Raw genomic sequence first — 24,137 nt, 5'->3', positions numbered from 1 at the left:
TCCACACAGGCAGTACCCAGAATTGAACCCGGGTCGTTGGAGCTGTGAGGCTGCGAGGCTAACCACTGTGCCGCCCATATAATTTAGGCTGGCACTCCAGTGTAGTACTGAAGGAGTACTGAGGGTGCACTGGTGGTGGAGGGAGTGAATTTTTAAGATGATGAAAATAGGTTGCTGATTAAGCATGCTGCACTCATCCAGGCAGGTGGAGAATATTCCATTTCGGGCCTGACTTGTGCCCTGTCGGAGGTGAAAAGGCTTTGGGGAATTGGGAGGTGAATCATTCACTGCAAAATTCCTAGCCTCTGACCTGCTCTTGTGGCCACAGTATTTATATAACTGGTCCCGCAAGTTTCCGGTCAGTGGTGACCCCCAGAATGTTTATGGTGGGGGAATTCGATGATGGTAATGCCTTTGAATGTCGCTGGGAGGTGGTCATTTCCTGGCATTTGTCTAGTATAAATGTTACTTTTCACTTATCACCCCAAGCCTGAATGACGTTCAGGACTTGCTGTAAGTGGGCATGGACTGCTTCATTATCGAAGGAGTGAGAATGGAACTGAGCACTGCAATCATCAGCAAACATTCCCCACTTCTGACCTTATGATGAAGGGAAGGTCTTGATGAAGCAGCTGAAGATGGTTGGGCCTGGAACACTACCCTGAGGAACTCCTGCAGTGATAAGTTGTCTCAGAAATCAGTTTTGCTATTGCATTAGTTCAGAATTCTTTAGACAGTGGTGCAATGCAGAGTGCGAAGGAGTGGTTGGACGTGGGTCCAAAAAATGTCTGCTGCAAGTGAAAACTTTTACTCCAAATTAAAACCCCCAAAATTGAATGTTGGGTTTTACATTTTGGGAGATTGGCAGTCATAGGTCGTCCTCCTTGATGAAGAAAGTGAAAACTTGCCATGTGTCCCTGTATGTGTTAAGTATATCTCTTGCTGTATGGCTCTAAGGATGGCTGGACTGTCTTGTCCTTTCAGCTGATGATTATTGGGTTTATAATGGGTGTGGTGAGGGTATGTAGTGGAAGGCTTCTTCTCGTGGATGAAAATTATTTAAATTGCAGAAATATATTTGGAGTAGCATAGGTTGTTAGTTGGAGTTCTGGTCCAGGAGTGTGAAGTGTACTTAACATTGTACTGATCAATGCCTTGAAGTCCTACTTTTGTAAAGTACATCTACATCATAATAGTTCTGCTCTTTGAATTAAATGGGGTTTGTACATTGGAAAAAGCTGTTTCCATATTCCCTAATCACAGAATCGTTGTAGTGCAGAAGGAGGCCATTTGGCCCATCGTGTTGCACTGGCTGTCTGAAAGAGCAATTTCCTCCGTTCCATTCCCCCGATATCTCCCCAGAACCCTGCACATTCTTCCTTTTTATCTAACTCTCTATTCCCTTTTGAATGCTTCAATTAAACCTGCCTTCACCACGTTCTCAGGCAGCGCATTCCAGACTTTAACCACTTGCTGCGTGAAAAGATTTTTCCTTATGTCACTTTTGCTTCTCTTACCAAATACCTTAAATCTGTGCCCTCTCGTTCTTGATCCTTTCACGAGTGGGAACAGTTTCTCTCTTATCTACTCTGTCCAGACCCCTCATGATTTTGAATACCTCTATCAAATCATCTCTCAGCCTTCTCTTTGAGGAAAGCAGTCCTAACTTCTCCAATCTATCTTCATAGCTGAAGTTCCTCATCCCTGGAACCAATCTTTTCTGTACTCCAATGTCCTCACATCTTTCCTAAAGAGCGGCACCCAGAACTGGACGCAGTACTCCAGCTGAGGTTGAACTTGTATCTTATACAAGTTCAGCATAACTTCCTTGCTCTTGTATTCTATGCTCCTATTAATAAAGCCCAGGACACTGTATGCTTGATTAACTGCTCTCTCAACCTGTCCTGCACATATGCACCTAGGTGCCTCTGCTCTTGCATCCCTTTTGGAATTGTACCCTTTATTTTATATGGTCTCTCCATGTTCTTCCTACCAAAATGAATCACTTCACATTTCTCTGCATTGACCTTCATCTGCCATCTGTTTACCCATTCTTCCAATCTGCCTATGTCCTTTTGGAAGTTCTACACTATCCTCCTCACAGTTCACAATGCTTCCAAGTTTCATATCTGCAAAATTTGAAATTGTGCCCTATACACCCAGGTCTAGGTAATTAATATATATCAGGAAAAGCAAGCGTCCCAACACTGGCCCCTGGGGAACTCCACTACAAACCTTCCTCCAGCCTGAAAACCATTCATCAGCCACTGCTCTCTGCTTCCTGTCACTCAGCCAATTTCGTATCCATGTTGCTACCATCCCTTTTATTCCATGATCTACAAGTCTGTTGTGTGGCACTGTATCGAATGCCTTCTGAAAGTCCATGTACACCACTTCAACAGCATTGCCCTCATCAGCCCTCTCTCTTACCTCCTCAAAAAACTCAAGCAAGTTAGTTAAACGCCTTAAGTGTACTGATTAAAGTTTTGCCTGTCTTAATACTGTAGAGGACAAGAATAAGAAGTTACTGATGAAGAATATTTCCTTCCTTTCTTCCCCAGCTGGAATGCAAAACAAAAGCGGACTAAACAAAACACTGCAAGTGCAGCAGTAACTTGGGGAATAATTTTTGTGATGTAATTTCATAAAGGTATTAAACAACACATAGGTTCTTGTTAAGTTTGTTTTCTGTTCTCTGATTTTTGAAGAGGGGGCTATTTGGGCCAGAAAACTTTTTCAGTCCGATAGTGATACTGCTAACGTTTCCTGACCGTTGTCATCTGTACCCTTCATTTAAAGGCACCACATACTTGTTCTCCAGCTTGCCCTAAATTTAGCTTGTTCCCAGTAACATGAATCTGTCCAGACCATATTTAAAATCCACAAAAAAAAAACCCATCTGTATTGAAACTCATCTCTCGACTATCCTAACTCTTTCATTACAACATGTGTTAATGGGCTGGAAGAAGAAATGGAGATGCGGAAGTGGTTAGAGATCGCAGTGTTGCAGGTAGTGAGGTCAGTTTAGGTAGTATTTGGAAAGTTTGTAAAGGTTGGAAAGGAAAGTTTAAGGAAGGAGGGGAGTTTAGTCTTGGCTAAAATCAGAGTGAAGTGTCAGTTGGTGCAGACACTCTGGCAAGAAGGGAGGTAAGAGATTGATGGAAAGTTGCCATGGGTCTTAAGACTGTAGGCAACAAAGACTGAAAGATAGAGGATAGAGGGGTGCAGCTGTTCTCGGTGTTCAAAGGAGGAAATTAGCTGTTCTTAGGAGAAGGTTCGGTGTCTGTCAAGGCCAAAATGTCATTAGGTTCATTGAGATGGAGGTGGTAAAGGGCAGGGCAGTAGATGAACTGTTAGCTGGATCAGGGTTGTAGGTAGAACACCTTAGAATGACTTCAGTAGACTTAAATGTGATCCTGGCAGTTAATCCTAGTATCCTATTAGCTTTATAGTTGCTTTGCCACATTGTCTGGACATCGAATGTAACCTGTCTATGCCTCCAAGATTAAAAAGGTGGAAAGATGAGGAAAATCAGGAAATCAAAATTAGATGATGCAAATGTAGATGTTGTCATTGATGTCCGACAATCAGAAAATAAGCTGCGTAGTACTTAGGTCAGATGTGGTCCCAAAACTAATCTGATTATGGTTCCTTAAGATATTAGTTAGGTGTGAAAGAGCTGGGTGAGTTATGAATTTATTCAGATGTGGTTATATTCAAGGTACTCTTGTGTCTTTTGTGCTGACTTGAATTGATACTTAATACACTCAGGCTTCATTAAGATATGATGAGTACCGTATAAGTGGTTGGCCAATTCTTCAGTTCACTCAGGTTTACCATATTTCCAGATAACAGCAACTAAATAAACCTCCATTAGTGTCAATGGGTCAACATGCAGCAAAGTTTATTAAAAGACTCGGTTTGAACTCCAAAAAGAGTTTAATTAATGCACCAATGAAAGTTAACGACTGCATTGCTGAATTTATCTGATTTGCTTATTCAGGAGTGCACTTCTTTCTTATAATTTGTAGTTTTGCCTGAAAATAACGGTCTGCCAGTGTGTATCTTTTCAGTACTGGGGAGTTGGGAATGTATGGTTGGCAAACCATACTATATTACTACAAAGATCGATAGTTTTATAATTTAATCACTTCTGCCTTCCACCCTATCACAGACCTGTCCTTTTGTTCCTTCCCACCCCCCCCCCCCCCCCCCCCCAGCCATCTTTCCTGCCTCTGCACCTGCACAAAACCCTGTTGGCCTGGATTTTATGGCAAAGTGATGGTGCTCACTGACCAACGCAGTGGTGTGGTTGGGGGATGCGAACATTTTACTTGCTAGGAGGGAAGATTTCCTCTCTTAAGGCGAAGACATCAATGTAGCTCTGCAGCGTTCTGTAATGCATGCAGAGGACAAATCCTGCACTGCTGTGAAGAGAAACTACGCCCGCAGAATTTGTCAAAACTAAGCTGCAACAGTATCAGTCATAATAGATTCATGTTTAAAAAGTCACTGGAACAAAAGATTAAGTCCGATAAATTTGAGCAGAATCATTAAAAAAAAATTTCATCAATTTATACTTATTTTTAAAAAGCAAGAGAATTTCTAAATTGATACATATTTTTATAAAGCGAGAGACTTGCCCTTATAGCGCCTTTCACAAGACGTCCTAAAGCGCTTTACAGCCAATGAAATACTTCTGAAGTGTAGTCACTGTTGTAATCTAGGAAACGTGGTGGCCGATTTCTGCACATCAAGGTCCCAGAAACAGTAATGTGATAATGACCAAATATTCTGTTTTTGTGATGTTGATTGAAGGATAAATATTGGTCGTTGCTCCTCTTCAAAGTAAAGCCATAGGATATTTTACGTACACCTGAGGGAAAATGGTTCCTCATTTTAACGTCTTATCTGAAAGATGGCACCTCCAACAGTGCAGCACTCCCTCAGTGCTGCACTGGGAATGTCAGCCTAGATTTTTTGTGTTCCTGTCCCTGTAATGTGGCTAGAACCTACAATCTTCTGATCCAGAGACGAGATTGCTACTGATGTATAACAAGTCAGATACATGGTATCTGAATGCAAGAGCAAAACCTCTCGAGCTGTGCAGAATGGCCCAACTCTGTATTTTCAGGCTGCAGTGCGCAGAAGTTGCTAGGCCTCTCACTGATGCAATGGCAGCGAGTGCTGACAACTTTGCCATCATTAGCACAGCAAAATCCAGGCCGATACATCTAACATTTTCCACTTCTTACAAAAAGTCATGTTAACTGTTTCTCTCCCTCCACAGATACCTGACCTGCTATCTACAGCATTTTCAGTTTTTATATTTCACATTTCCAGCATCCATAATATTTTTCCTTTGTAAGGTAGATAGTTAACCCTCGAGTGTGCTATATTTTGTACATGATGTGCATAGAATTGAGGTTTGGCTCATAAGGGGCATGGATCTGCTTACGAAAGTTACCTTTTGCAACAGGCACAAAAATGTTAGGAGATGTCCTTAAAATGGTAACTGAGATTGAAAAGAAGGTAGGTGGAGACTGGGAGCAAGAGAAGGGTTACCTGTCAGATTAGCGTATTTATGTTCTGTCTGCTGGAAGAGGAGCCTTCTCAGCGATTCGAGTATTGTTCCAGTCTTGGGTATTTTAAGAGTTATGGGGAAAGTATTTGATATTAAAATGAATCCTGTCTTTATTGCACCTTTAGCATTGGGGTGGTTCTATTAAATTTGTAGAAGCTAAGAATATGAATAAATGTAGAACAAAGAGCAGAGGCATTAACGGGTAGTTGTTGAGTCTGAAGGAGACAACACTGGTTTTGTATGATTGAAAGAAACCAGGTTTCTAATTCATTTAATGGCATAGAGGAGATTGAGACTTACTGACTGAACATTTCCCTGGAAGAGCAGTGAATGCTATATGCATTAAGGGTCTGATCTGAAGGAAGTTGATGTATATGGAATGTAGTGAACAGAATAAGCACAGTTTGGGATGGGTGATGCGTGCAAGAGAAGATTTGCAAAGATAATTAGGCTGAAAAATGGAAGGTCTGTGCCAAAAACTATGCTGCAGTGTTGTCATCAGAATTTTGGAAAACTGTAATTGTGGTCATGTAAAATTTTCATTCATGTTAACTTGCACTACCCCAGCAGTGCAGTTACAGATTCTGTCCATGATTGGAGTGTTGTGAGCAGTTTTGGGCTCCACTCTTTAAGAATGTTGAAGCAATAGAGAGAGAGGTATACTGCTGATGCAATCAGATGCTGTCTTGTATGAGGAAATACATATATGAAGAAAGATTTGGAAAAAGTGGGACTGTTGTCTATAATTTGATAAACTTGTTTAAAATTAAAAAAGGATGGGACAATGCAGATTGAAACAGTCTGTAGAGGAATCTAAAACAAGGGAGACACAGATTTAAGATTAAATGGAAGATGTTTAGGATGGAGTGATTAGATTTTGATTAGAGATACAGCACTGAAACAGGCCCTTTGGCCCACCGAGCCTGTGCCGACCATCAACCACCCATTTATACTAATCCTACACTGATCCCATATTCCTACCAAACATCCCCACCTGTCCCTATATTTCCCTACCACCTACCTATACTAGCGGCAATTTATAATGGCCAATTTACCTGTCAACCTGCAAGTCTTTTGGCTTGTGGGAGGAAACTGGAGCACCCGGAGAAAACCCACGCAGACACAGGGAGAACTTGCAAACTCGACACAGGCAGTACCCGGAATCGAACCCGGGTCCCTGGAGCTGTGAGGCTGCGGTGCTACCCACTGCGCCACTGCCGCCCCTGTGCAAGAGAGACTGAGGGTTGGGCAGCTGTGGAATGCACTAAAGAGCTAATGCTTAAAGGAGAGAACATTTAAGGATAGGTTAGATAGGTGGTTGAAGGAAAAGGGGCTAAAGGAATATGGGATTAGGGTGGGCACATGGGATTGGACTCCTGCTTTTATCATGGATAAACACTAGTATTGGGCTGAAAAGCCTGTTTATGCTGTAATTTTAATGTAGTTGTATGAATTTGGGTATTTGGAGAGAGCATTTTGAGCTGTAATACTTGGGTAAAGTATTGGAGATTATAGGTCTGTTAATGTTAGTGAGATAAATTTGAGATGACAAATTGAATGTTATTGCACAAGAAGATGTCACTTTTTGTGACCTTTTTAAAATGTGTTTCCTTTCCTTTCTGATAATGTAAGGTACCAATATGGTAAATGTGCCTAGTGACAACCTTGGACATGGGTTAGGCCACAACATTGAAGGTGATGGATAATTTGATAGCAGTATTTTCTGTAACCTTAGAAAGTGTGGCTGTAATGGAAGTAGTAGAAGGATAAGAGAGATGAGCTTGAGCAACTTTCCAAGGAAAAGGTGGACTGGATGTAATCGTGCAGACCTGGGATAAGTTTTGAGAGACATAACTAGAGCATCAGAGGAGTACCCTCCGTATCAATGTGAAGGGTCCAACAGATGGTGGGTTGAGGTTGGGGGTGGGGGAGCTTGGTGTCAATTGTGTTAAAACAGAAAGGGAACAGTTATCAGGAGGTTGTTTGCCAAAATCATAGTGATTGTAGTTGGAAAGATAAGTGAGGGAGAAAGGTGAACTTCTGTTGGAGAGCTAGTAACTGACCATCAGCACAAAATAAAAGAGTGCACAGTTTTGAGTGTTTTGGTTGGAGTCCTGAAGGAACAACTGCTGTAAGCACTGGTAGGCTATAGTTCTTTTGAATAGTTCAGTGTAGCAGCTTTTAACTGCACCTACAGAAGTTACGAGAGGTGTCATAAGTTGATTTTGGTGTATTAAATGGATCACTATGCTAGGTATGATGGACAGTTTTTACAAGACAGTGGAATGGCAGATATAAGGTGCAGTCAAGGTCAAGGAAGAATGAAATATCAAACCTTTGAGTTTACTAAAGAATAATAGCAGTTACATCACTGGCACAGAAAGAAGGGTCAGAAGGGAAAAAGCAGAAGTTGGTCTTGCGGGGAGGAAACAGCAAAATGCTGTTGCAGACCAGCTGACTTGGTGATTATAGTGCCAAACAAGCTGGTGGTTATTTATGGAATGTAACAAAGGTACTGGAAATTACTTTGAAATGAAGCTGAGATTCTCCTATCGGAGAATGTTCGGGGGAGATTTAACAGATATTTAAAATCATGAAAAGTTTTGTTAGGGTAAATAAGGAAAAACTTTCCTGTGGCAGTGCGGTCAGTAACCAGAGGACTTAAGGTAATTGGTGAGATGGAAAGTTGTTCTGCCCAGAGCGTTGTGATCCGGAATGCACTGCCTATAAAGGTGATGGAAGCAGATTCAATAGCAACTTGCAAAAGGAAATTGGATAAATACTTAAAGGGGATATCTTTGCAGGGCCACGAGAAAAGGGGATGGGAATGGGACGAATTGGATAGTTCTTTCAAAGAGCTGGCATAGGCACAATAGGCTGAATGCCCTCCCATGCTGCATCATTCAATGATCTTGTATATGTTTAAATTCTTCACATAGAAATATTAGGAGATTCTCACCTTTACTTGACTGGATTTTATTAGGACATTTTGAGGCATATTTTTACTAAATATCTGAAGTAACACTTACATGTATGCTCCACAAATAGTTTTTTGCTACATGTCTTGGAGAAAATGGTACCTTTTGAAATGCTTGGATTGCCTTTTAAAAGGGAAATGTACAAATCCATGCATGTAAAAATTCTGATTTACATCTGAAACTATAAATGCTTGATTAAAATTTTCATCAGGCCTTTGCTCTTGTACGTTCTTTTTGTTCCTGCTACGAAAGCTGACTTTCTTCGGTCTGCAGTCTTTCCAGATGAGAGAAGTGCTGAGCTAGAAAGGGGTGGTGGTAGAAATTATGAGGGACATTTTATCTGAAGTATATCTTAAACCGAATGTGATTTTGTTTTCTTATATGCAGGAACTGCTCTGCCAGTCTATATCGAAGCACAACCTTTGAGTACGCAATGTGCTTTTGCAGCTTCCAAAGTACAGTGTATGCTTGTTTTCCCATTATGCAACCAGCTGTCAGTTTTGCCTGACAGAATTTGAGTCTTAGAATTGAAAATATCAAAAACCAGTTGGAAACTCTGGGGAGCCATGCTGCAGTGATTGTCATTGTTACGTTTAAGGAATTACTCTGGTTACTTAATGCTGCTTTTAAATCATCATTTTAGATATATGGTTTCTTGTGCTAATGTCAGTTATCATAAGTTGGAGCTGGGAAAATGGATGGCACTATTGAATACATTACTTCACAGCAATATTAACGTGTAGTCCTGGAAGGGTCACTGTCCTGCTGAAGGGTTTCCAGGGTATTTGGGTATTTTGTCAGGCTGCCATTGCTAGTGTTGGCTGGAGTCCTGTGCTTTGGCAAGCCTTCAAAAAGCTAAAGTTTCTCTTGAGTTTTCTGGGAATTTGCTGCTTTTGGGGGAAGGGAAGAAACCCTATGAACCATTTCATTGTAAGTCATTTAGAAGATGCTAGAGAATTTTTTAGTGATGTAACGATTCTAACAGGATTCTTGTCTTAAGTTTTAAGGGTGGTATTTGAGAATCAAGTTTGCTTTCCTGAAAGTAATATGCCAAAAGTAATTATCCTTAGATGTTTATGCTTCAACATAATGTTTGGCTCACTATCCAAAATTGAGTTCAACTTTGCATTTTAATTGAAAATCCAGTATTGGAATGTCTGTAAGACTTGGTAATGCTAGATCTGGTTTTTTCCCCCCTTTTGAGTAAAAGCACTCTGCTTGAATTTTAAGAACATGTAAATTTTAAACTATTCTACATGCAAACCTCAGAAAATTCAATGCTGCCATCTCACATAGTGATGCATGCTGTTCCTTCTGACTGAAGGGAATGGCATGGATATAGGAACCATTTTTAAAAAAGGTCAGCCAGAAATATCCACTAAAAGTACTTGGAATAGTGCAGGTTATGCTCCAGAAGTAATGTATGAATATTAATCTAGTTCATAAGCAAAAGGGGCTCCTGTAGGTGTCAGCTGTCGCTCGTTGGTAGTACTCTCACCTGAGTCAGAAGATTGTGTGTTCAAGGCCCAGTCCAGCGACTTGAGCACAAAATCAAAGCTGAGACTCCAGTGTGGTATTGAGGGAGCGTGATCTCAGAGGTGCCGTTTTTCAGATGAGTGGTGAATCTGAGGCCCTGTTTGCCCTCTCAGGTAGACATAAGAACTTCTTCAGTGCAATTTTATTCTTAAGTAAGGAGACCAAACCTGTACATAGTACTCCAGATGTGATCTCTCTAAGGCCCTGTACAGCTGTAGCAAAACGTCCCTACTTTTATATTCTATTCCTGTTGCAATAAATGACAACATTCAATTTGCTGCCTTAATCACTTGCTGTACCTGCATACTAACTTTTTTTGACTTTAAAAATGACTCCTTGCTACTTGACAGGTTTTTTCCCCCCCAGTACCACTACTGACCAAATTAGAATGCTCCTGTTTGAATGTGATGTTGGAAGTTTGACTCAGTTGAAAGAACAATTTCAGTAGTTTTCAGATAACTGTCATTTTTGTATCAGCTGTGTTGTGGAATCCAGGTTGATAGGTAAATTGGCCATTGTAAATTGCCCCTAGTGTAGGAGGGTGGTTGTGGTTGTTGGAGGTCAATCTTCTCAGCACCAGGACATCACTGCAGGAGTTCCTCAGGGTAGTGACCTAGGCCCAACTATCTTCAGCTGCTTCATCAATGACCTTCCTTCAATCATAAGGTCAGAAGTGAGGATGTTTGCTGATAATTGCACAATGTTCAGCACCATTCGCGACTCCTCAGATACTGAGGCAGTCCATGTAGAAATGCAGCAAGACCTGGACAATATCCAGGCTTGGGCTGATAAGTGGCAAGTAACATTTGCACAACACAAGTGCCAGGCAATGACCATCTCCAACAAGGGAGAATCTTAACCATCTCCCCTTGATATTCAATGGCCTTACCATCGCTGAATCCCCCACTATCAACATCCTAGGGGCTACCATTGACCAGAAACTGAACTGGAATAGCCATATAAATACCGTGGCTACAAGAGCAGGTCAGAGGCTAGGAATCCTGAGGCGAGTAACTCACCACCTGTCTCCCCAAAGCCTGTCCACCATCTACAAGTCAGGAGTGTGATGGAATACTCTCCGCTTGCCTGGTTGGGTGCAGCTCCAACAACATTCAAGAAGCTCAACACCATACAGGACAAAGCAGCCCGCTTGATTGGCACCCCATCTACAAACATTCACTCCCTCCACCACCGACACACACTGGCAGCAGTGTGTACCATCTACAAGATGCACTGCAGCAATACACCAAGGCTCCTTAGACAGCACCTTCAACCCCGCGACCTCTACCAACTAGAAGGACAAGGGCAGCAAATGCATGGGAACACCACCACCTGCAAGTTCCCCCCCCAAGTCACACACCATCCTGACTTGGAACTATATCACCGTTCCTTCACTGTCGCCGGGTCAAATCCTGGAACTCCCTTCCTAACAGCACTGTGGGTATACCTATCCCAAATGGATTGCAGCGGTTCAGGAAGGCAGCTCACCACCACCACCACCTCAAGGGCAATTAGGGATGGGCAATAAATGCTGGCCTGGCCAGCGACGCCCACATCCCATGAATGAATAAAAAAAAAATAGTTGGGACCCGAGGACCAAACCCTGTGGCACCTCACTAGTTACATCTTGCCAACCAAAAAAAGATCCATTTATCCTGACTCTCTGTTTTCTGTTGGTTAGCCAATCCTCTATCCAAGCGAATAAATTGCCCCTAACCACAAGTGATCTTACTTTATCTTTTGTGCAGCACCTTATCAAATGCCTTCTGGAAGTCCAGATACACTACATCTACAGGATCCCCATTATCCGCTTTGCTTGTTACATCTTCGAAGAATTCTAGCAAATTAGTCAAACACGATTTACCCTTCATAAAACCATGCTGACTCTGATGGATTGCGTTTTGACTTTCTAAATGTCCTGTTATTACTTTCTTAATAATGGATTCTAACAGTTTCCCAACAATAGATGTTAAACTAACTGGTCTATAGTTTTCTACTTTCTGCCTCTCTCCCTTTTTGAATAGGGATGTTATATTAGCATTTTTCCAATCCACTGGAACCTTTCCCGCATTTAGGGAATTTTGGAATATTATAACCAGTGGATCCACTATCTCCGTTGCCACATTCTTTAAGACCCTAGGATGTAGGCCATCAGGCCCTGGAGACTTGTCTGCCTTCAATCCCAGTTTCAGTGCGATCCTGGCTGATTATCCACTGTGATGCCTTTTCCCCACACTATCCCTTTATGTCATTGGTATTTAGAAATCTGTCAATGACTGAGCTTCCACAGCCCTCTGGGGTAGAGAATTCCAAAGATTCACAACCCTCTGAGTAAAGAAATTTCTCCTCATCTCTGTCCTAGGTGGCTTCCCACTTATTTTGAAATTGTGTCCCCTAGGCTCCCCAACCAGGAGAAACATCTTACCTGCATCTATCCTGTCAATCACTTTAAGTATTTTTTAGGTTTCAATGAGATCACCTCTCATTCTTCGAAACTCCAGAGAATACAGCCCCAGTTTCCCCCAATCTGTCTTCATAGGACAGTTCAGCCATCCCGGGAACAACTCTGGTGAACCTTTGTTGCACTCCCTCTATGGCAATAATATCCTCCCTAAGGTAAGGGGACAAAAACTGCACAGACTACTCCCGGTGCAGTCTAACCAAGGTTCTATAAAATTGAAGCAAGACTTCACTACTCCTGTACTCAAATCCTCTTGTGATAAAGGCCAACATACCATTAGCTGCCTTAATTGCTTGCTGCACTGGCATGTTAGCTTTCAGTGACTTATTGACGAGGACACCTAGGTCCCTTTGTACATCTACACTTAGTCTTTATTATGAAACTCCAAGCTGTAACCGTCTACAGCACTGAATCTTACCATTTAAGAAATACTCTGCGCAAGTGTTCCTCCTACCAACATGGATAACCTCACATTTTTCCTCGTTATATTCCATCTGCCATGTTCTTGCCTACTCATTAAGTCTGTCCAAATCCCCTTGAAGCCGTTTTGCATCTTCCTCACAACACACATTCCCATCTAGTTTTGTGTCATCTGCGAACTTGGAAATATTACATTTGGTCCCCACATCCAAATCATTGGTATATATTGTGAACAGCTGGGGCCCAAGTACTGATCCTTGCAGTACCCCACTAGTCACAGCCTGCCAACGTGAGAATAACCCATTTATTCCTACTCTCTGCTTTCTGCCTGTTGCCAATCCTTAATCCATGCCAGTATATTACTTCCTATACCATGTGCTTTAATTTTGCTAACCAACCTCCTGTAGGGGACTTTATCAAAAGCCTTCTGAAAATCCAAGTATGCTATACCCACCATCTCCCCTTTATCAATTCTGTTCGTAACATTCTCACAAAACTCCAACAGGTTTGTCAACCGTGATTTCCCATTCATAAATCCATGTTGACTGTGACCAGTCAGATCATTATTATCCAAGTGTCCATTTATCACATCCTTTAGAATAGATTCTAGCATTTTCCCTACTACTGATGTAAGGCTAACGGGTCTGTAGTTCCCTATTTTCTCCCTCCCTTCACAAATAGCAGGTTGACATTTGCTTCCTTCTAATCTGCAGGAACAGGCTCAGAATCTATAGAATTTTAGAAGATGATCCCTAATGCATCCACTATCTCCATAGCTACCGCTTTCAAAACTCTGGCATGTAGAATATCAGGTCCTGGGGGACTTATTAACCTTCAGCCCCATTAATTTCTCCAATATAACCTTCTTACTAATAATAATTTCCTTCAATTTCTCATTCTCCCTCGTCCCTTGGATCTGCAATTCTGGGAGATTTCTTGTATATTCCTTCGTGAAGACAGACACAAAGTAATCACATAGCTTCTCTGCCATTTCTCTGTTCCCATTATAAATTCTCCTGACGCCTGTAATGGACCCACAATTGTTTTAGCCAAATGTTTCCTTTTTATGAACCTATAGAAGCTTTTACAGTCTCTTTTAATGTTTTTTTGCTAGTTTACATTCATATTCTGTTCTCCTTTCCTTATCAGTTTTTTTGGACCTCCTTTGCTGTATTCTAAAATCCTCCCAATCCTCAGGTTTACTACTATTTCTGGCAACTTTATAGGCTTTTCTTTTAATCTTACACAATCCTTAACTTCCTTTGTTATCCACGGTTGACTGCCGTTTGGGGTTTTTGTGCCTTAAAGGAATGTATAGTTGCTGTAAAAAATGTAATAATTCTTTGAAGACTATCCATTGCCTATGTACTGTCATACCTTTTAATGTATTTTCCCAGTCCACCTCAACCAATTTGCCCCTCATACCTTCATAATTTCCTTTGTTCAAATGTAACACCCTGGCTACAGATTGAACTACCTCACTTTCAAGCATAATGTGAAATTCTATCCTATTATGGTCACTCATTCCTAAAAGTTCTTTTACAACAAGATTATTAATTAGCCCTTTCTCATTACATAATACTAGATCTAAAATAGTCAGTTCCTCAACATACTGCTCTAGAAAACCATCCTTAACACACTGCAGAAACTCATCCTCCACAGTATTAGTGCTCATTAGGTTTACCCACTCTGTGCAGATTGAAGTCACCCGTAATTACTGTATTATCCATGCTACATGCTTCTCTAGTCTCCTGATTAATACCATGCCCCACACTACCACTACTGTTTGGCCTATAAACAACTCCTTCCAATGTTTGCTGCCCCTTTGCTGTTTCTTACCTCCACCCAAACAGATTCCACATTTTGTTCTTCTGATCTGAGATCCACCCTTGCTAATATACTGATCCCATCCCTCCTTATCAGTGCAACACCACCTCCTTTTCCTTTTTTCCTGTCCTTCCTAAACATCGAATACCCTTGAATATTCAGTTCCCAGTCTTGGTCACCCTGTAACCATGTTTCTGTAATGGCAATTAAATCATACCCATTTACCTCTATTTGTGACTATAAATCATCAACCTTGTTGCGAATGCTGCGTACATTTAAGTAGAGTGCCCTTAACCTTGTCGTCTTGACATTTTGCATTCTAAACCTAATGGACATTAGTGAACCAGATGGGTTTTTACAACAATGTGTGATGGTTTCATGGCATATCATTGAGACTAGCTTTCATTTCCAGATTTTTTCTATTAATTGAATTCATTGTTACGAGAGTGCTTCTATTTTTTGTTAATATGTTTTTAAGGATTTATAGTTGAATTATGGACATTGATTAATCTGGAAGCTTGAAGAGATGCTGAACTTTGTGTTTATTTTTAAAAGAGGTCAAGAAGGTTTACTGGTCTTGGCTTGTAAACAAGCCCTTACTGGAAGGCACCTGTTTTCAGAAAGAAATACCAGCAGGGAGCTGCTTGTTTTGACTTGGAGAAGATGTTTTCAGAGAAGTGACAGGTCAAGATTTATCGGGGTCCGGAAGCTTGATTCTTGTGACATTGTTTTGGTTTTGCTGTGGACAATGAGTTGGAGTGTAAACTGCTGGGTAGACAGTTGGTTTTTGCCTACCAAGGAAACCCAGCTCATCTTCCTCTTTCTTTGAAAGGAACCCTGCGTGTCCAGTATGTCACTCTCCTCTTTCCTCCTGTATTTGAAGAAACCCTACATATCAAATGTACGGGAACTGAAACCCATGTTGCTGCATTTCTGCTGTAAGGCCTGTCTGAAACCTCTGTAGCTGCATTTCTTCGGAAGTCTAACCAAACTGATCTTCAACATTGCCTGGAAAGAACTGTTCTAGGAAGATCCCACTGACCGCCGTCTATTCGCATTTGGGACGCCAAACTAAAACGAAGGACGTCTTTCCATATCTTTTTTTCTTCAAGAATGAGCAAATATTTAGCCTAAGTGGGGTTTTTTTGTCTTATTTTGGTAACAGAGCTCTAAAACAAAACCCCCTTATTTTTCCAGTTAACTGGTGAATGTGTGCATATGTGTGAGAGCGGCTAAGATTTAAAAAAAAAAAGAAGCTTTTTTTATATTTCAATCTGTGTTTATACTTTAATTCGTTACTGGTTAAATCTTGTTTTATAATCTGATAATTTTGATGTTTGTTAAAGAAATCTGGTTAGTGTGTTTTATTCTGGGAAAAAGAGAGTATATGATCGACCGTATCGGTAAGTGGGAAAATTTAAATACATGTTGCGGTGGAGAAGTGGAACTAGAATAAACAGTGCACTCCTCCTGCCTCGGTAATATCATTAATTGAATTTAAATTCCACCAGCTACCATGGGATTTGAACCCATGTCCCCAGGGCATTAGCTTAGGTCTCTTGATTATTAGTTCAGTGACGACCACGATGCCACCATCTCCCCCTTACATTTCATAATGCAATTTTTTTTTTCATAGAATGGTTACAGCACAACAAGGCCATTCGGCGCTCTGCAAGAACAACTCATGTCCCTCCTTCCACCTTTTCTGCATAGCCCTGCAAATTTTTTCACTTAAGATAATTGAAAGCCACAATTGAATCTGCCTCCACCGCGCACTCAGGCAGTGTATTCCAGATCCTAACTCTTCACTGCATAAAAATGTTTTTCCTCGTGTTGCTGTTGCTGCTTTTGCCAATCACCTAAAATCAGTGCCATCTGGTTCTCGATCCTTCTGCCAGTGGGAACAGTTTCTCCCTATCTACTCTGTCCAGACCCATGATTTTGAACAACTGGATCAAATCGGCTCTCAACCTTCTCTTCAAGGAGAACAGCCCTAGCTTCTTCAGTCTGTAACTACGTAACTGGTTCCTGGGGTGAGGAACTTCATTCTGGTGAATCTTTTCTGCTGATGCCTTCACATTCTGCCTAACGTGTGGGGCCCAGAACTCGACATAGTACTCCAGTTGAGTCCTAACCAATGTTTTATACAGGTTTATCATAACTTCCTTGATTTTTGCACTGTATACCCCTACTTATAAATCCCAGGCTCTCATACGCTTTGTTAACCACTTTCTTAACCTGCCCTTCCAACTTCAGTGATTTGTGCACATATACCCCAGGTCCCTCTGTTCCTGCACCACCTTTAGAATTGGTGCCTTTATTTTATATTGCTTCTCTTCGTTCTTCCTACCAAAATTAATCACGTCACATTTCTCTGCATTAAATTTCATCTGCCACTTGTCCGTGCATTCCAGTTTATCCCTATCCTCTTCACAGTTCGCAATACTTCCAAATTATGTGTCATCTGTAAATTTTGAAATTGTGTCCTGTACACCCAAGTCTAGGTCATTAATATACATCAGGAAAAGCAGTGGTCCTAGTACCAACCCTTGGGGATCCTCATTGTATATCTTCCTCCAGTCTGAAAAACAACTGTTCACGAACCTGTTTCCTGCTGCTCAGCCAATTTCTTATCCATGCTGCTGCTGTCCCATTTATTCCATGGGCTTGAACTTTGCTGACAAGCCTGTTATGTGGCACGTTATCAAATGCCTTTAGAAGTCCATGTACACCACATCAACAGCATTCCCTCATCATCTCCCTCTGTTACCTCATCAAAAAACTCAAATCAAGTTAGTGAAACATGATTTGCCCTTAACAAATTTGTGCTGACTTTCCTTAATTAATTCACATTTGTTCAAGTAGCTTTTTTTTTCTTTCATGGTATGTGGGTGTCTCTGGCAAGGCTAGTATTTGTTGCCCATCCCCAATTACCCTTGTTAAGTGACTGGCTTGCTGGGCCATTTCAGAGGGCAGTTGAGAGTCAACCACATTGCTGTGGGTTTGGAGTCACATGTAGGCCAGACCAGGTAAGGACAGCAGGTTTCCTTCCCTAAAGGACATTAGTGAACCACATGGGTTTTTATGACAATCGATAGTTTCATGGCACTATTACTAAGTCTTATTCCAGATTTATTTTTTTAATTAATTAATTGAATTTAAATTCCTCCAGTTGCCATGGTGGGATTTGAGCCCATGTCCCCAGGAAATTAGCCTGGACCTCTGGATTACTAGCCCAATGACATTACCACTGTGCCACTCACCAATTTAATTTTGTTCCAAATTATTTCTAAAAGCTTTTCCACCACTGAGGTTAAACTGACTGGACTGTAGTTGCTGGGCTCATCTTTATATCCTTCCTTGAACAAGGATGTGACATTTGCAATTTTCCAATCCTCTGGCACCTCCGCTGTATCTAAGAATTGGAAGATTATGGCCAATGCCTTCGAAATTTCCATCCTTAATTCCCTCAGTATCCTTGGATGCATCTCATTCAGTCCTGGTTCATCTTTTCAAGCTTACCTTGCTTCCAGTTGTGTTGGTTTAATTGATGCATCCCACAAGTTAAGGTGAGTTATGAATAAACTTTTCAATGAGACTTGTACTATTTGCTTCCTTGGGCAGTTGAAATAAGCAGGAATTATCATACTTGATCACATCGGGTGCCCATACAATGATTGTGTACTTGCAAATGAGTGACCTAGTTCGGAAATTGGCCGAGCAGCAGGAGACAGAATAGGGATAATGGGCAGGTACTCTAATTGGTCGGATGTGACTAGTGGTGTCCTGCAAGGATCTGTGTTAGGGCCTCTAGTATTCACCATATTTATTAATGACTTAGATGGAATAGAAAGTCAAATATTCAAATTTGTTGATGACGCAGACAGGCAGCAATGTAAGCAGTGTAGATGGAAGTATAGTATTGCAGGGATGTTGAGAGATTGTGAATGGGTAAAGCTGTGGAAAATGGATTTCAGTGTAGGTAAATTTGAGGTCGTCCACTTTGGAACAAAAAAGGATAGAGCAGGATATTTTCTAAATGGTGTAATGTTCAACAGTGGAGGCCCAAAGAGACTTTTGGGGGTGGGGTGTCCATATATGTAAATCATTAAAGCATTGTGAACAGGTACAGAAAATAATCAAAAAGGCTAATGGAATGCTGGCCTTTATATCTAAAGAACTAGAATACAGGGGGTAGAAGTCATGCTTCAGCTACACAAAGCTGTGCTTACACCTCACCTGGAGTACTGTGGCCCATTCTGGGCACCACATGTTAGGAAGCATATATTGCCTTTGGAGAGAGTGAGGCGAGATTACGTAAACTAGGGTTGTATTCCTTGTAATTTCAAAGATTATGGGGTGATCTGATTAAAGTTTTCTCGGTATTATGGGGAATAGTTAGGGTAGATAGAGAGAAACTATTTCCACTGGTTGGGGAGTCTGGGACAAGGCATAGTCAAAAAATTAGTCTGATCTTTCAGGAGTGAAATTAGAAACATTTCTATATGCAATGGATGGTAGAAGTTTAGAACGCTCTTCTGCAAACAGCAATTGATGCTAGATCAGTTAATTTTAAAACTGAGATTTTTGTTAACCAAAGGTCTTAAGTGGTTTGGGACAAGGTCTTAAGGGGTATGGAACAAAGGCAGATATATGGATTTTGGTCGCAGATCATCCATAAGCTTGTTGAATGGAAGAACAGGTTCAAGGAGCTAAATGGCTGCTTCCTGTTCTTCTGTTCCAGTGCACTGTTGGTTGATTTCTCCCCCTTTAACCCCTCCCAACATTGTGTTGTCTGAAGAGGATATGGCATGCTATCAATGCAAAACTTTTACTTTAAGTTGCTGATGCTACAAATGCTATTTTTCGGATCATTTAAGAAATTTGACGTTTGCCAATATGCAAAAGATATAGGGCGGCACAGTGGCGCAGTGGTTAGCACCGCAGCCTCACAGCTCCAGGGACCCGGGTTTGATTCCGGGTACTGCCTGTGTGGAGTTTGCAAGTTCTCCCTGTGTCTGCGTGGGTTTTCTCCGGGTGCTCCGGTTTCCTCCCACAAGCCAAAAGACTTGCAGGTTGATAGGTAAATTGGCCATTATAAATTGTCACTAGTATAGGTAGGTGGTAGGGAAATGTAGGGACAGGTGGGGATGTTTGGTAGGAATATGGGATTAGTGTAGGATTAGTATAAATGGGTCGTTAATGTTCGGCACAGACTCGGTGGGCCGAAGGGCCTGTTTCAGTGCTGTATCTCTAATATGGCATTATTCCCAGTTTACAGTGTGGTGATGGCAGAACTATGTTGAGTTGGGCTTTCTAGGGAATATTATAATTTTTGCACCGTCAGTCATTTATGGCACAGGAGGCCATTTGGCCCATTGAGTCCATGCCAGCTCTCCATGGAGTTATTCAGTCAGTCCCACTCCCCACTCGATCCCTGTAGCTTTGCAAGTCTGTTTTCCCTGCTCCTCCTAAAAAGTAGCTCAGCAAAGTCTTTTCAGTGGCTGAAGGATCAATAACCAGAGGGCACAGATTCAAGTTGATTGGTAAAAGAACCCAGAGGCAACGTGAGGAAAAACCTTTTTATGTAATGAGTGATTAAGATTTGGAATGCACTGCCTGATAGTCTGGTGGATACCGATTCAATAGCAGCCTCCAAATGGGAGTTGGATAACTCTTCAAGGAGATAAATTGCAGGTGAATGGGACTAACCAGATTGCTCTTTGAAACAGCCGGAGCAGACTTGGTGGGCTGAATGGGCCTCTTCTGTGCTGTGCTGTTCTACGACGTGATTCTTGTTTCAGTGTACAGATAATTTTATGTTGCTGGCTTGGTAACTACAAAGTTAGAGTAGTTGGTTTTCAGCCAGGAGACCTATGTTTTAATTCCAGTTTAAATTGCCTCATCCTCTCCCAGGGATCATAGTTGCAAAAGGGCTGATGAAGTTTGTGGACATATGGGCAAGTATTTAACTTGGGGCTCGTCTCCCAATTTTCATATGAACGTAGGCTCAAATTGTGACTGAGGTAAATGTGAAGTATGGAAATATGTTCAAGCATGATATTCCTATTTTAGTCTCGAGTCAAAACCCATTGCTGCTGGTAGGGATTTTGGGGGTTTAATCCATTGTCAGGGTGGTGTTCCCATCCTAATCAGTGTTCAAGGTTTAGTCGACGTTTTCTTTCAGGATAAAATGTGAACTAAATAGTATGAATTTGCGCAAACCAGGCGAAAGTGCCAGTCTACCCAAGCACTGAACTGATATCTGCTATGTGTTTTTGTTCAGGATATATTCACCATTGCCAAGGCAGTTTCAGCCTCTTAGCTGAAGGAAGAGATGTAAGCCAGGATATAAAAGGTTGTAATTAAATTTGTGGCAGAAACGAATATAATTGTGTAATATTTGATCATCCATGAACTGGCTCATTTAGAATTTGTAAAGTTCCAAGCAAAATGAAAATGTGCGCTTGAAAATTTTTAATTTTATAAGGATATGGTCCAAGGCACTGCACTGAAGCACAATTGTACAAAAATCAACACTGAGCCAAAGGATTAGAAGAGGTGACTAAAAGCTTGGACAAAGATGTTGGTTTATGCTAGAATTCCGGCTGAAGGGAGTGGAAGATGCACAAGAGACCATAGTTAGAGGAGGTGCAGGCTTGGGTAAGGCTACAGAGAGAGAAGGTATGAAGTCATGAGGGGATTTATATGTGCAGTTGAGAATTTTAAATTGGAGGTGTTGGAGGACCCTGAACCAACATAGATGAATGAACACAAAGATGGTGGGTAAGCAGTACTTTGTGTCAGCTAGACTATAGACAGCAGGAGTTTTGGATGAGTGAAGTTTATGGAAGGTGAGAATGGCAGGCTAGCCAGGAGAGAATTTGGACAGTTAAATCTGATTTTAACAGAAGATGGCTGAGCGTTTCAGTAGCAGACGACTGAAAATGTAAAACTTTTGCACTAGTTTGGTTGTTGTCAGAATATCCGAATGCTCAGATATTCTTGTGGTGGTGGCCTTTCCAATGTACAGTTTTAGGTCGAATGTAATTGGAATTTTGGGCAGTGATTTCCTCATTTATCTATGAAAAACTCAGCAGTAATGTAGATTTTCATAACTTTTGGGCCGTCTTGGACTGAAGTGGAATTGCTCAAATGTAGCTGCTACAGGTTGGATTTGAAGCTGGAATAATTAATCTGTTAGTTGCCAGTCTGCACGCTTGACCCTCTGTACAGATTGTCTTAGATGTGCATGCATTTCTGTTGCAGCTAAATGTTTGTGGCTTTGTTTTTATACTGAGGCAGATTTTTTTTTTCCAGTGCTGCCTGGTGAGTGTGTGTATGTGTATGTGCTTGAAACACTTGGACAGTTGTATCCTGTAACTACTTAACCAGATGGTCAGATATCTGATTTTGGCAAGTATCCAGGCAAATGACAGTGCAACTTAATGCTATGGTCAGGTGACCTACCCTGTGAGTGTAGTACGCAAACAAAGTTGAATGCCCAACTTTCATGATCATGGAAACTTGGTTTATAGTGCCGGGGAGTAGGAGCAGTTTAGTAGAATCGTCTGATTGAAGCTGGAATGAACAGTGCTGTAACAAGCAGTCCTGAAATAGAAAGGGATCCCTTTGAGCATTTGTTTTTCCTTAACACCCCATTTTACTACAGAATTGCCAGAGGACCTGTACAGCAGACACTTGAAGATCGCATCTACCCTCCCCAGGCAGCAGTAGCAACGGTTCAGTATACAGTGAGTATGCTCCTTTTCACAAGGATTTTGAGTTTGTAAAAATGTGTATTTCCTGTTAATCAACTGTCCTAAAAACCTAATGGCCATATGCTGATATGGGAACTAAAGATATGAGAAAATTCTATGATGCCAGATACCTTTTATCACCTATTCCCCCACTGATTTTTATCTGTTTCCTGTCATATTGCCAAGGTGTTGCTTGGTGTGTTGACTACACAAATGGCAAACTTTTTTAAAAACAAAATCAAAGATGATGCAGTAAATTACGTATCAATCTTGCTTTCTGCCTGAGGTTCACTCTCGAGACCACTGAGTTAATGTTTGGTGGATATTGCATAACTTCAGTGTGTTTTGTTTTTTGTATATTGAAATTCAAAATTATCTACACTGTCACAGATTATTGCAACAAGTCTGAGCATTTTGTCAGTAATTACTTAAGTTGGTTATTGTGTATTGAATTTTTCTTAGAAAAGGTGGCATTTGGTAAAGCTGAAAGGAGAAATGATGGAATTAGTATACGATGTAGACTGTCACTGTTGTAAGGCACCGAACATGACTTGTTGCTTGGCTGTTTGTGATGGACTATTTATCAGCTACAATTGTGAAATAAGACTCTTAGTACTTACTGTTTTTTGTGTGGTGTTCCCCACCCACCCCAAAGCTGATGTTAAATGACAAACAAAAAGGGAATTGTAGCATATTTCACAGTTCTTGATGTAGCAGAACTTGGTATGACTGCTGTTGTGTACAGTCTGTCCTTAGGATATTGAGTATTCTTCCTGGATCCCAAGTTGAATATTATTAAGTCAACCCTTCCTTCAATTTCTCCATTAATCTCTTTCCTTCTTATCTTTCCAAAAATTTGCACGTTGCAGGGTTGATCACCTTGTAGAATCATACAGCACAGAAAGAGGCCATTCAACACAATGCTGGTAGAGCTATTCAATTAATCCTATTCCCTTGCTCTTTCCCCATGGCCCTGCAATTTTTTTCCCTTCAAGTATTTATCCCGTTCTCTTTTGAAAGTTACTATTGAGTCTGCTTCCACCACTGTTTCAGGCAACGCATTCCAGATCGCAATTTTAAAAAAAAAAGGTTTTCTCATGTTGCCTTTGGTTCTTTTGCCAGTTAGTTTAAATATGTGCTCTCTGGTTACTGAGCCATCTACCACTGGAAGAGTTTCTTATTTACTTGATCGGAACCATTTATGTTTTCGAACACCTCTATCAATTCTCCTCTTAACCTTCTGTGCTGTAAGAACAACCCCAGCTTCTTCAGTCTATTTACATAACTGAAGTCCCTCATCCCTGGTACTACTCCAGTAAATTTTATCTGCACCCTCTCGAAGACCTAGACATCCTGCCTACAGTGTGGTGCCCAGAATTGAACACATTACTCCAGCTGTGGCCTAACCAGCAGTTTTATGAAGATTTAACATAACTTCCTCGCTTTCGTATTTTATTCCTCCATTAATAAAGGAAAGGATTCTGTGTGCTTTTAATAGCCTTCTTACTTGTCCTGCCAGCTTAAAAGATTTGTGTACAACCCCAGGTGTCTCTCTCTTCCTGTACCCCCTT

The 24,137-nt window shown here is 41.2% G+C and overlaps 1 protein-coding gene across 7 annotated transcripts in view; it reads left to right on the top strand.

Moving 5' to 3' along the window:
• Positions 1-24,137, top strand: part of LOC137352259 (eukaryotic translation initiation factor 4 gamma 3-like) — a 436,424-nt gene that overhangs the window by 30,648 nt on the left and 381,639 nt on the right. For 6 of the 7 annotated variants that reach the window (XM_068017532.1, XM_068017537.1, XM_068017534.1 and 3 more), the window contains one exon: positions 22,479-22,560. The exons of the other annotated variant lie outside the window; for it this stretch is intronic. In XM_068017532.1, the coding sequence (XP_067873633.1) occupies positions 22,479-22,560 (82 nt within the window). The remainder of the gene's footprint in view (positions 1-22,478; positions 22,561-24,137) is intronic. 7 annotated transcript variants of the gene reach the window in all.

The sequence above is a fragment of the Heterodontus francisci genome, chromosome 37, assembly GCF_036365525.1.
Source record: "Heterodontus francisci isolate sHetFra1 chromosome 37, sHetFra1.hap1, whole genome shotgun sequence".
Taxonomy (NCBI): domain Eukaryota; kingdom Metazoa; phylum Chordata; class Chondrichthyes; order Heterodontiformes; family Heterodontidae; genus Heterodontus; species Heterodontus francisci.
The sequence above is the reverse complement of the archived record's forward strand: the minus strand, read 5'-3'. Positions and strand labels throughout refer to the sequence as shown.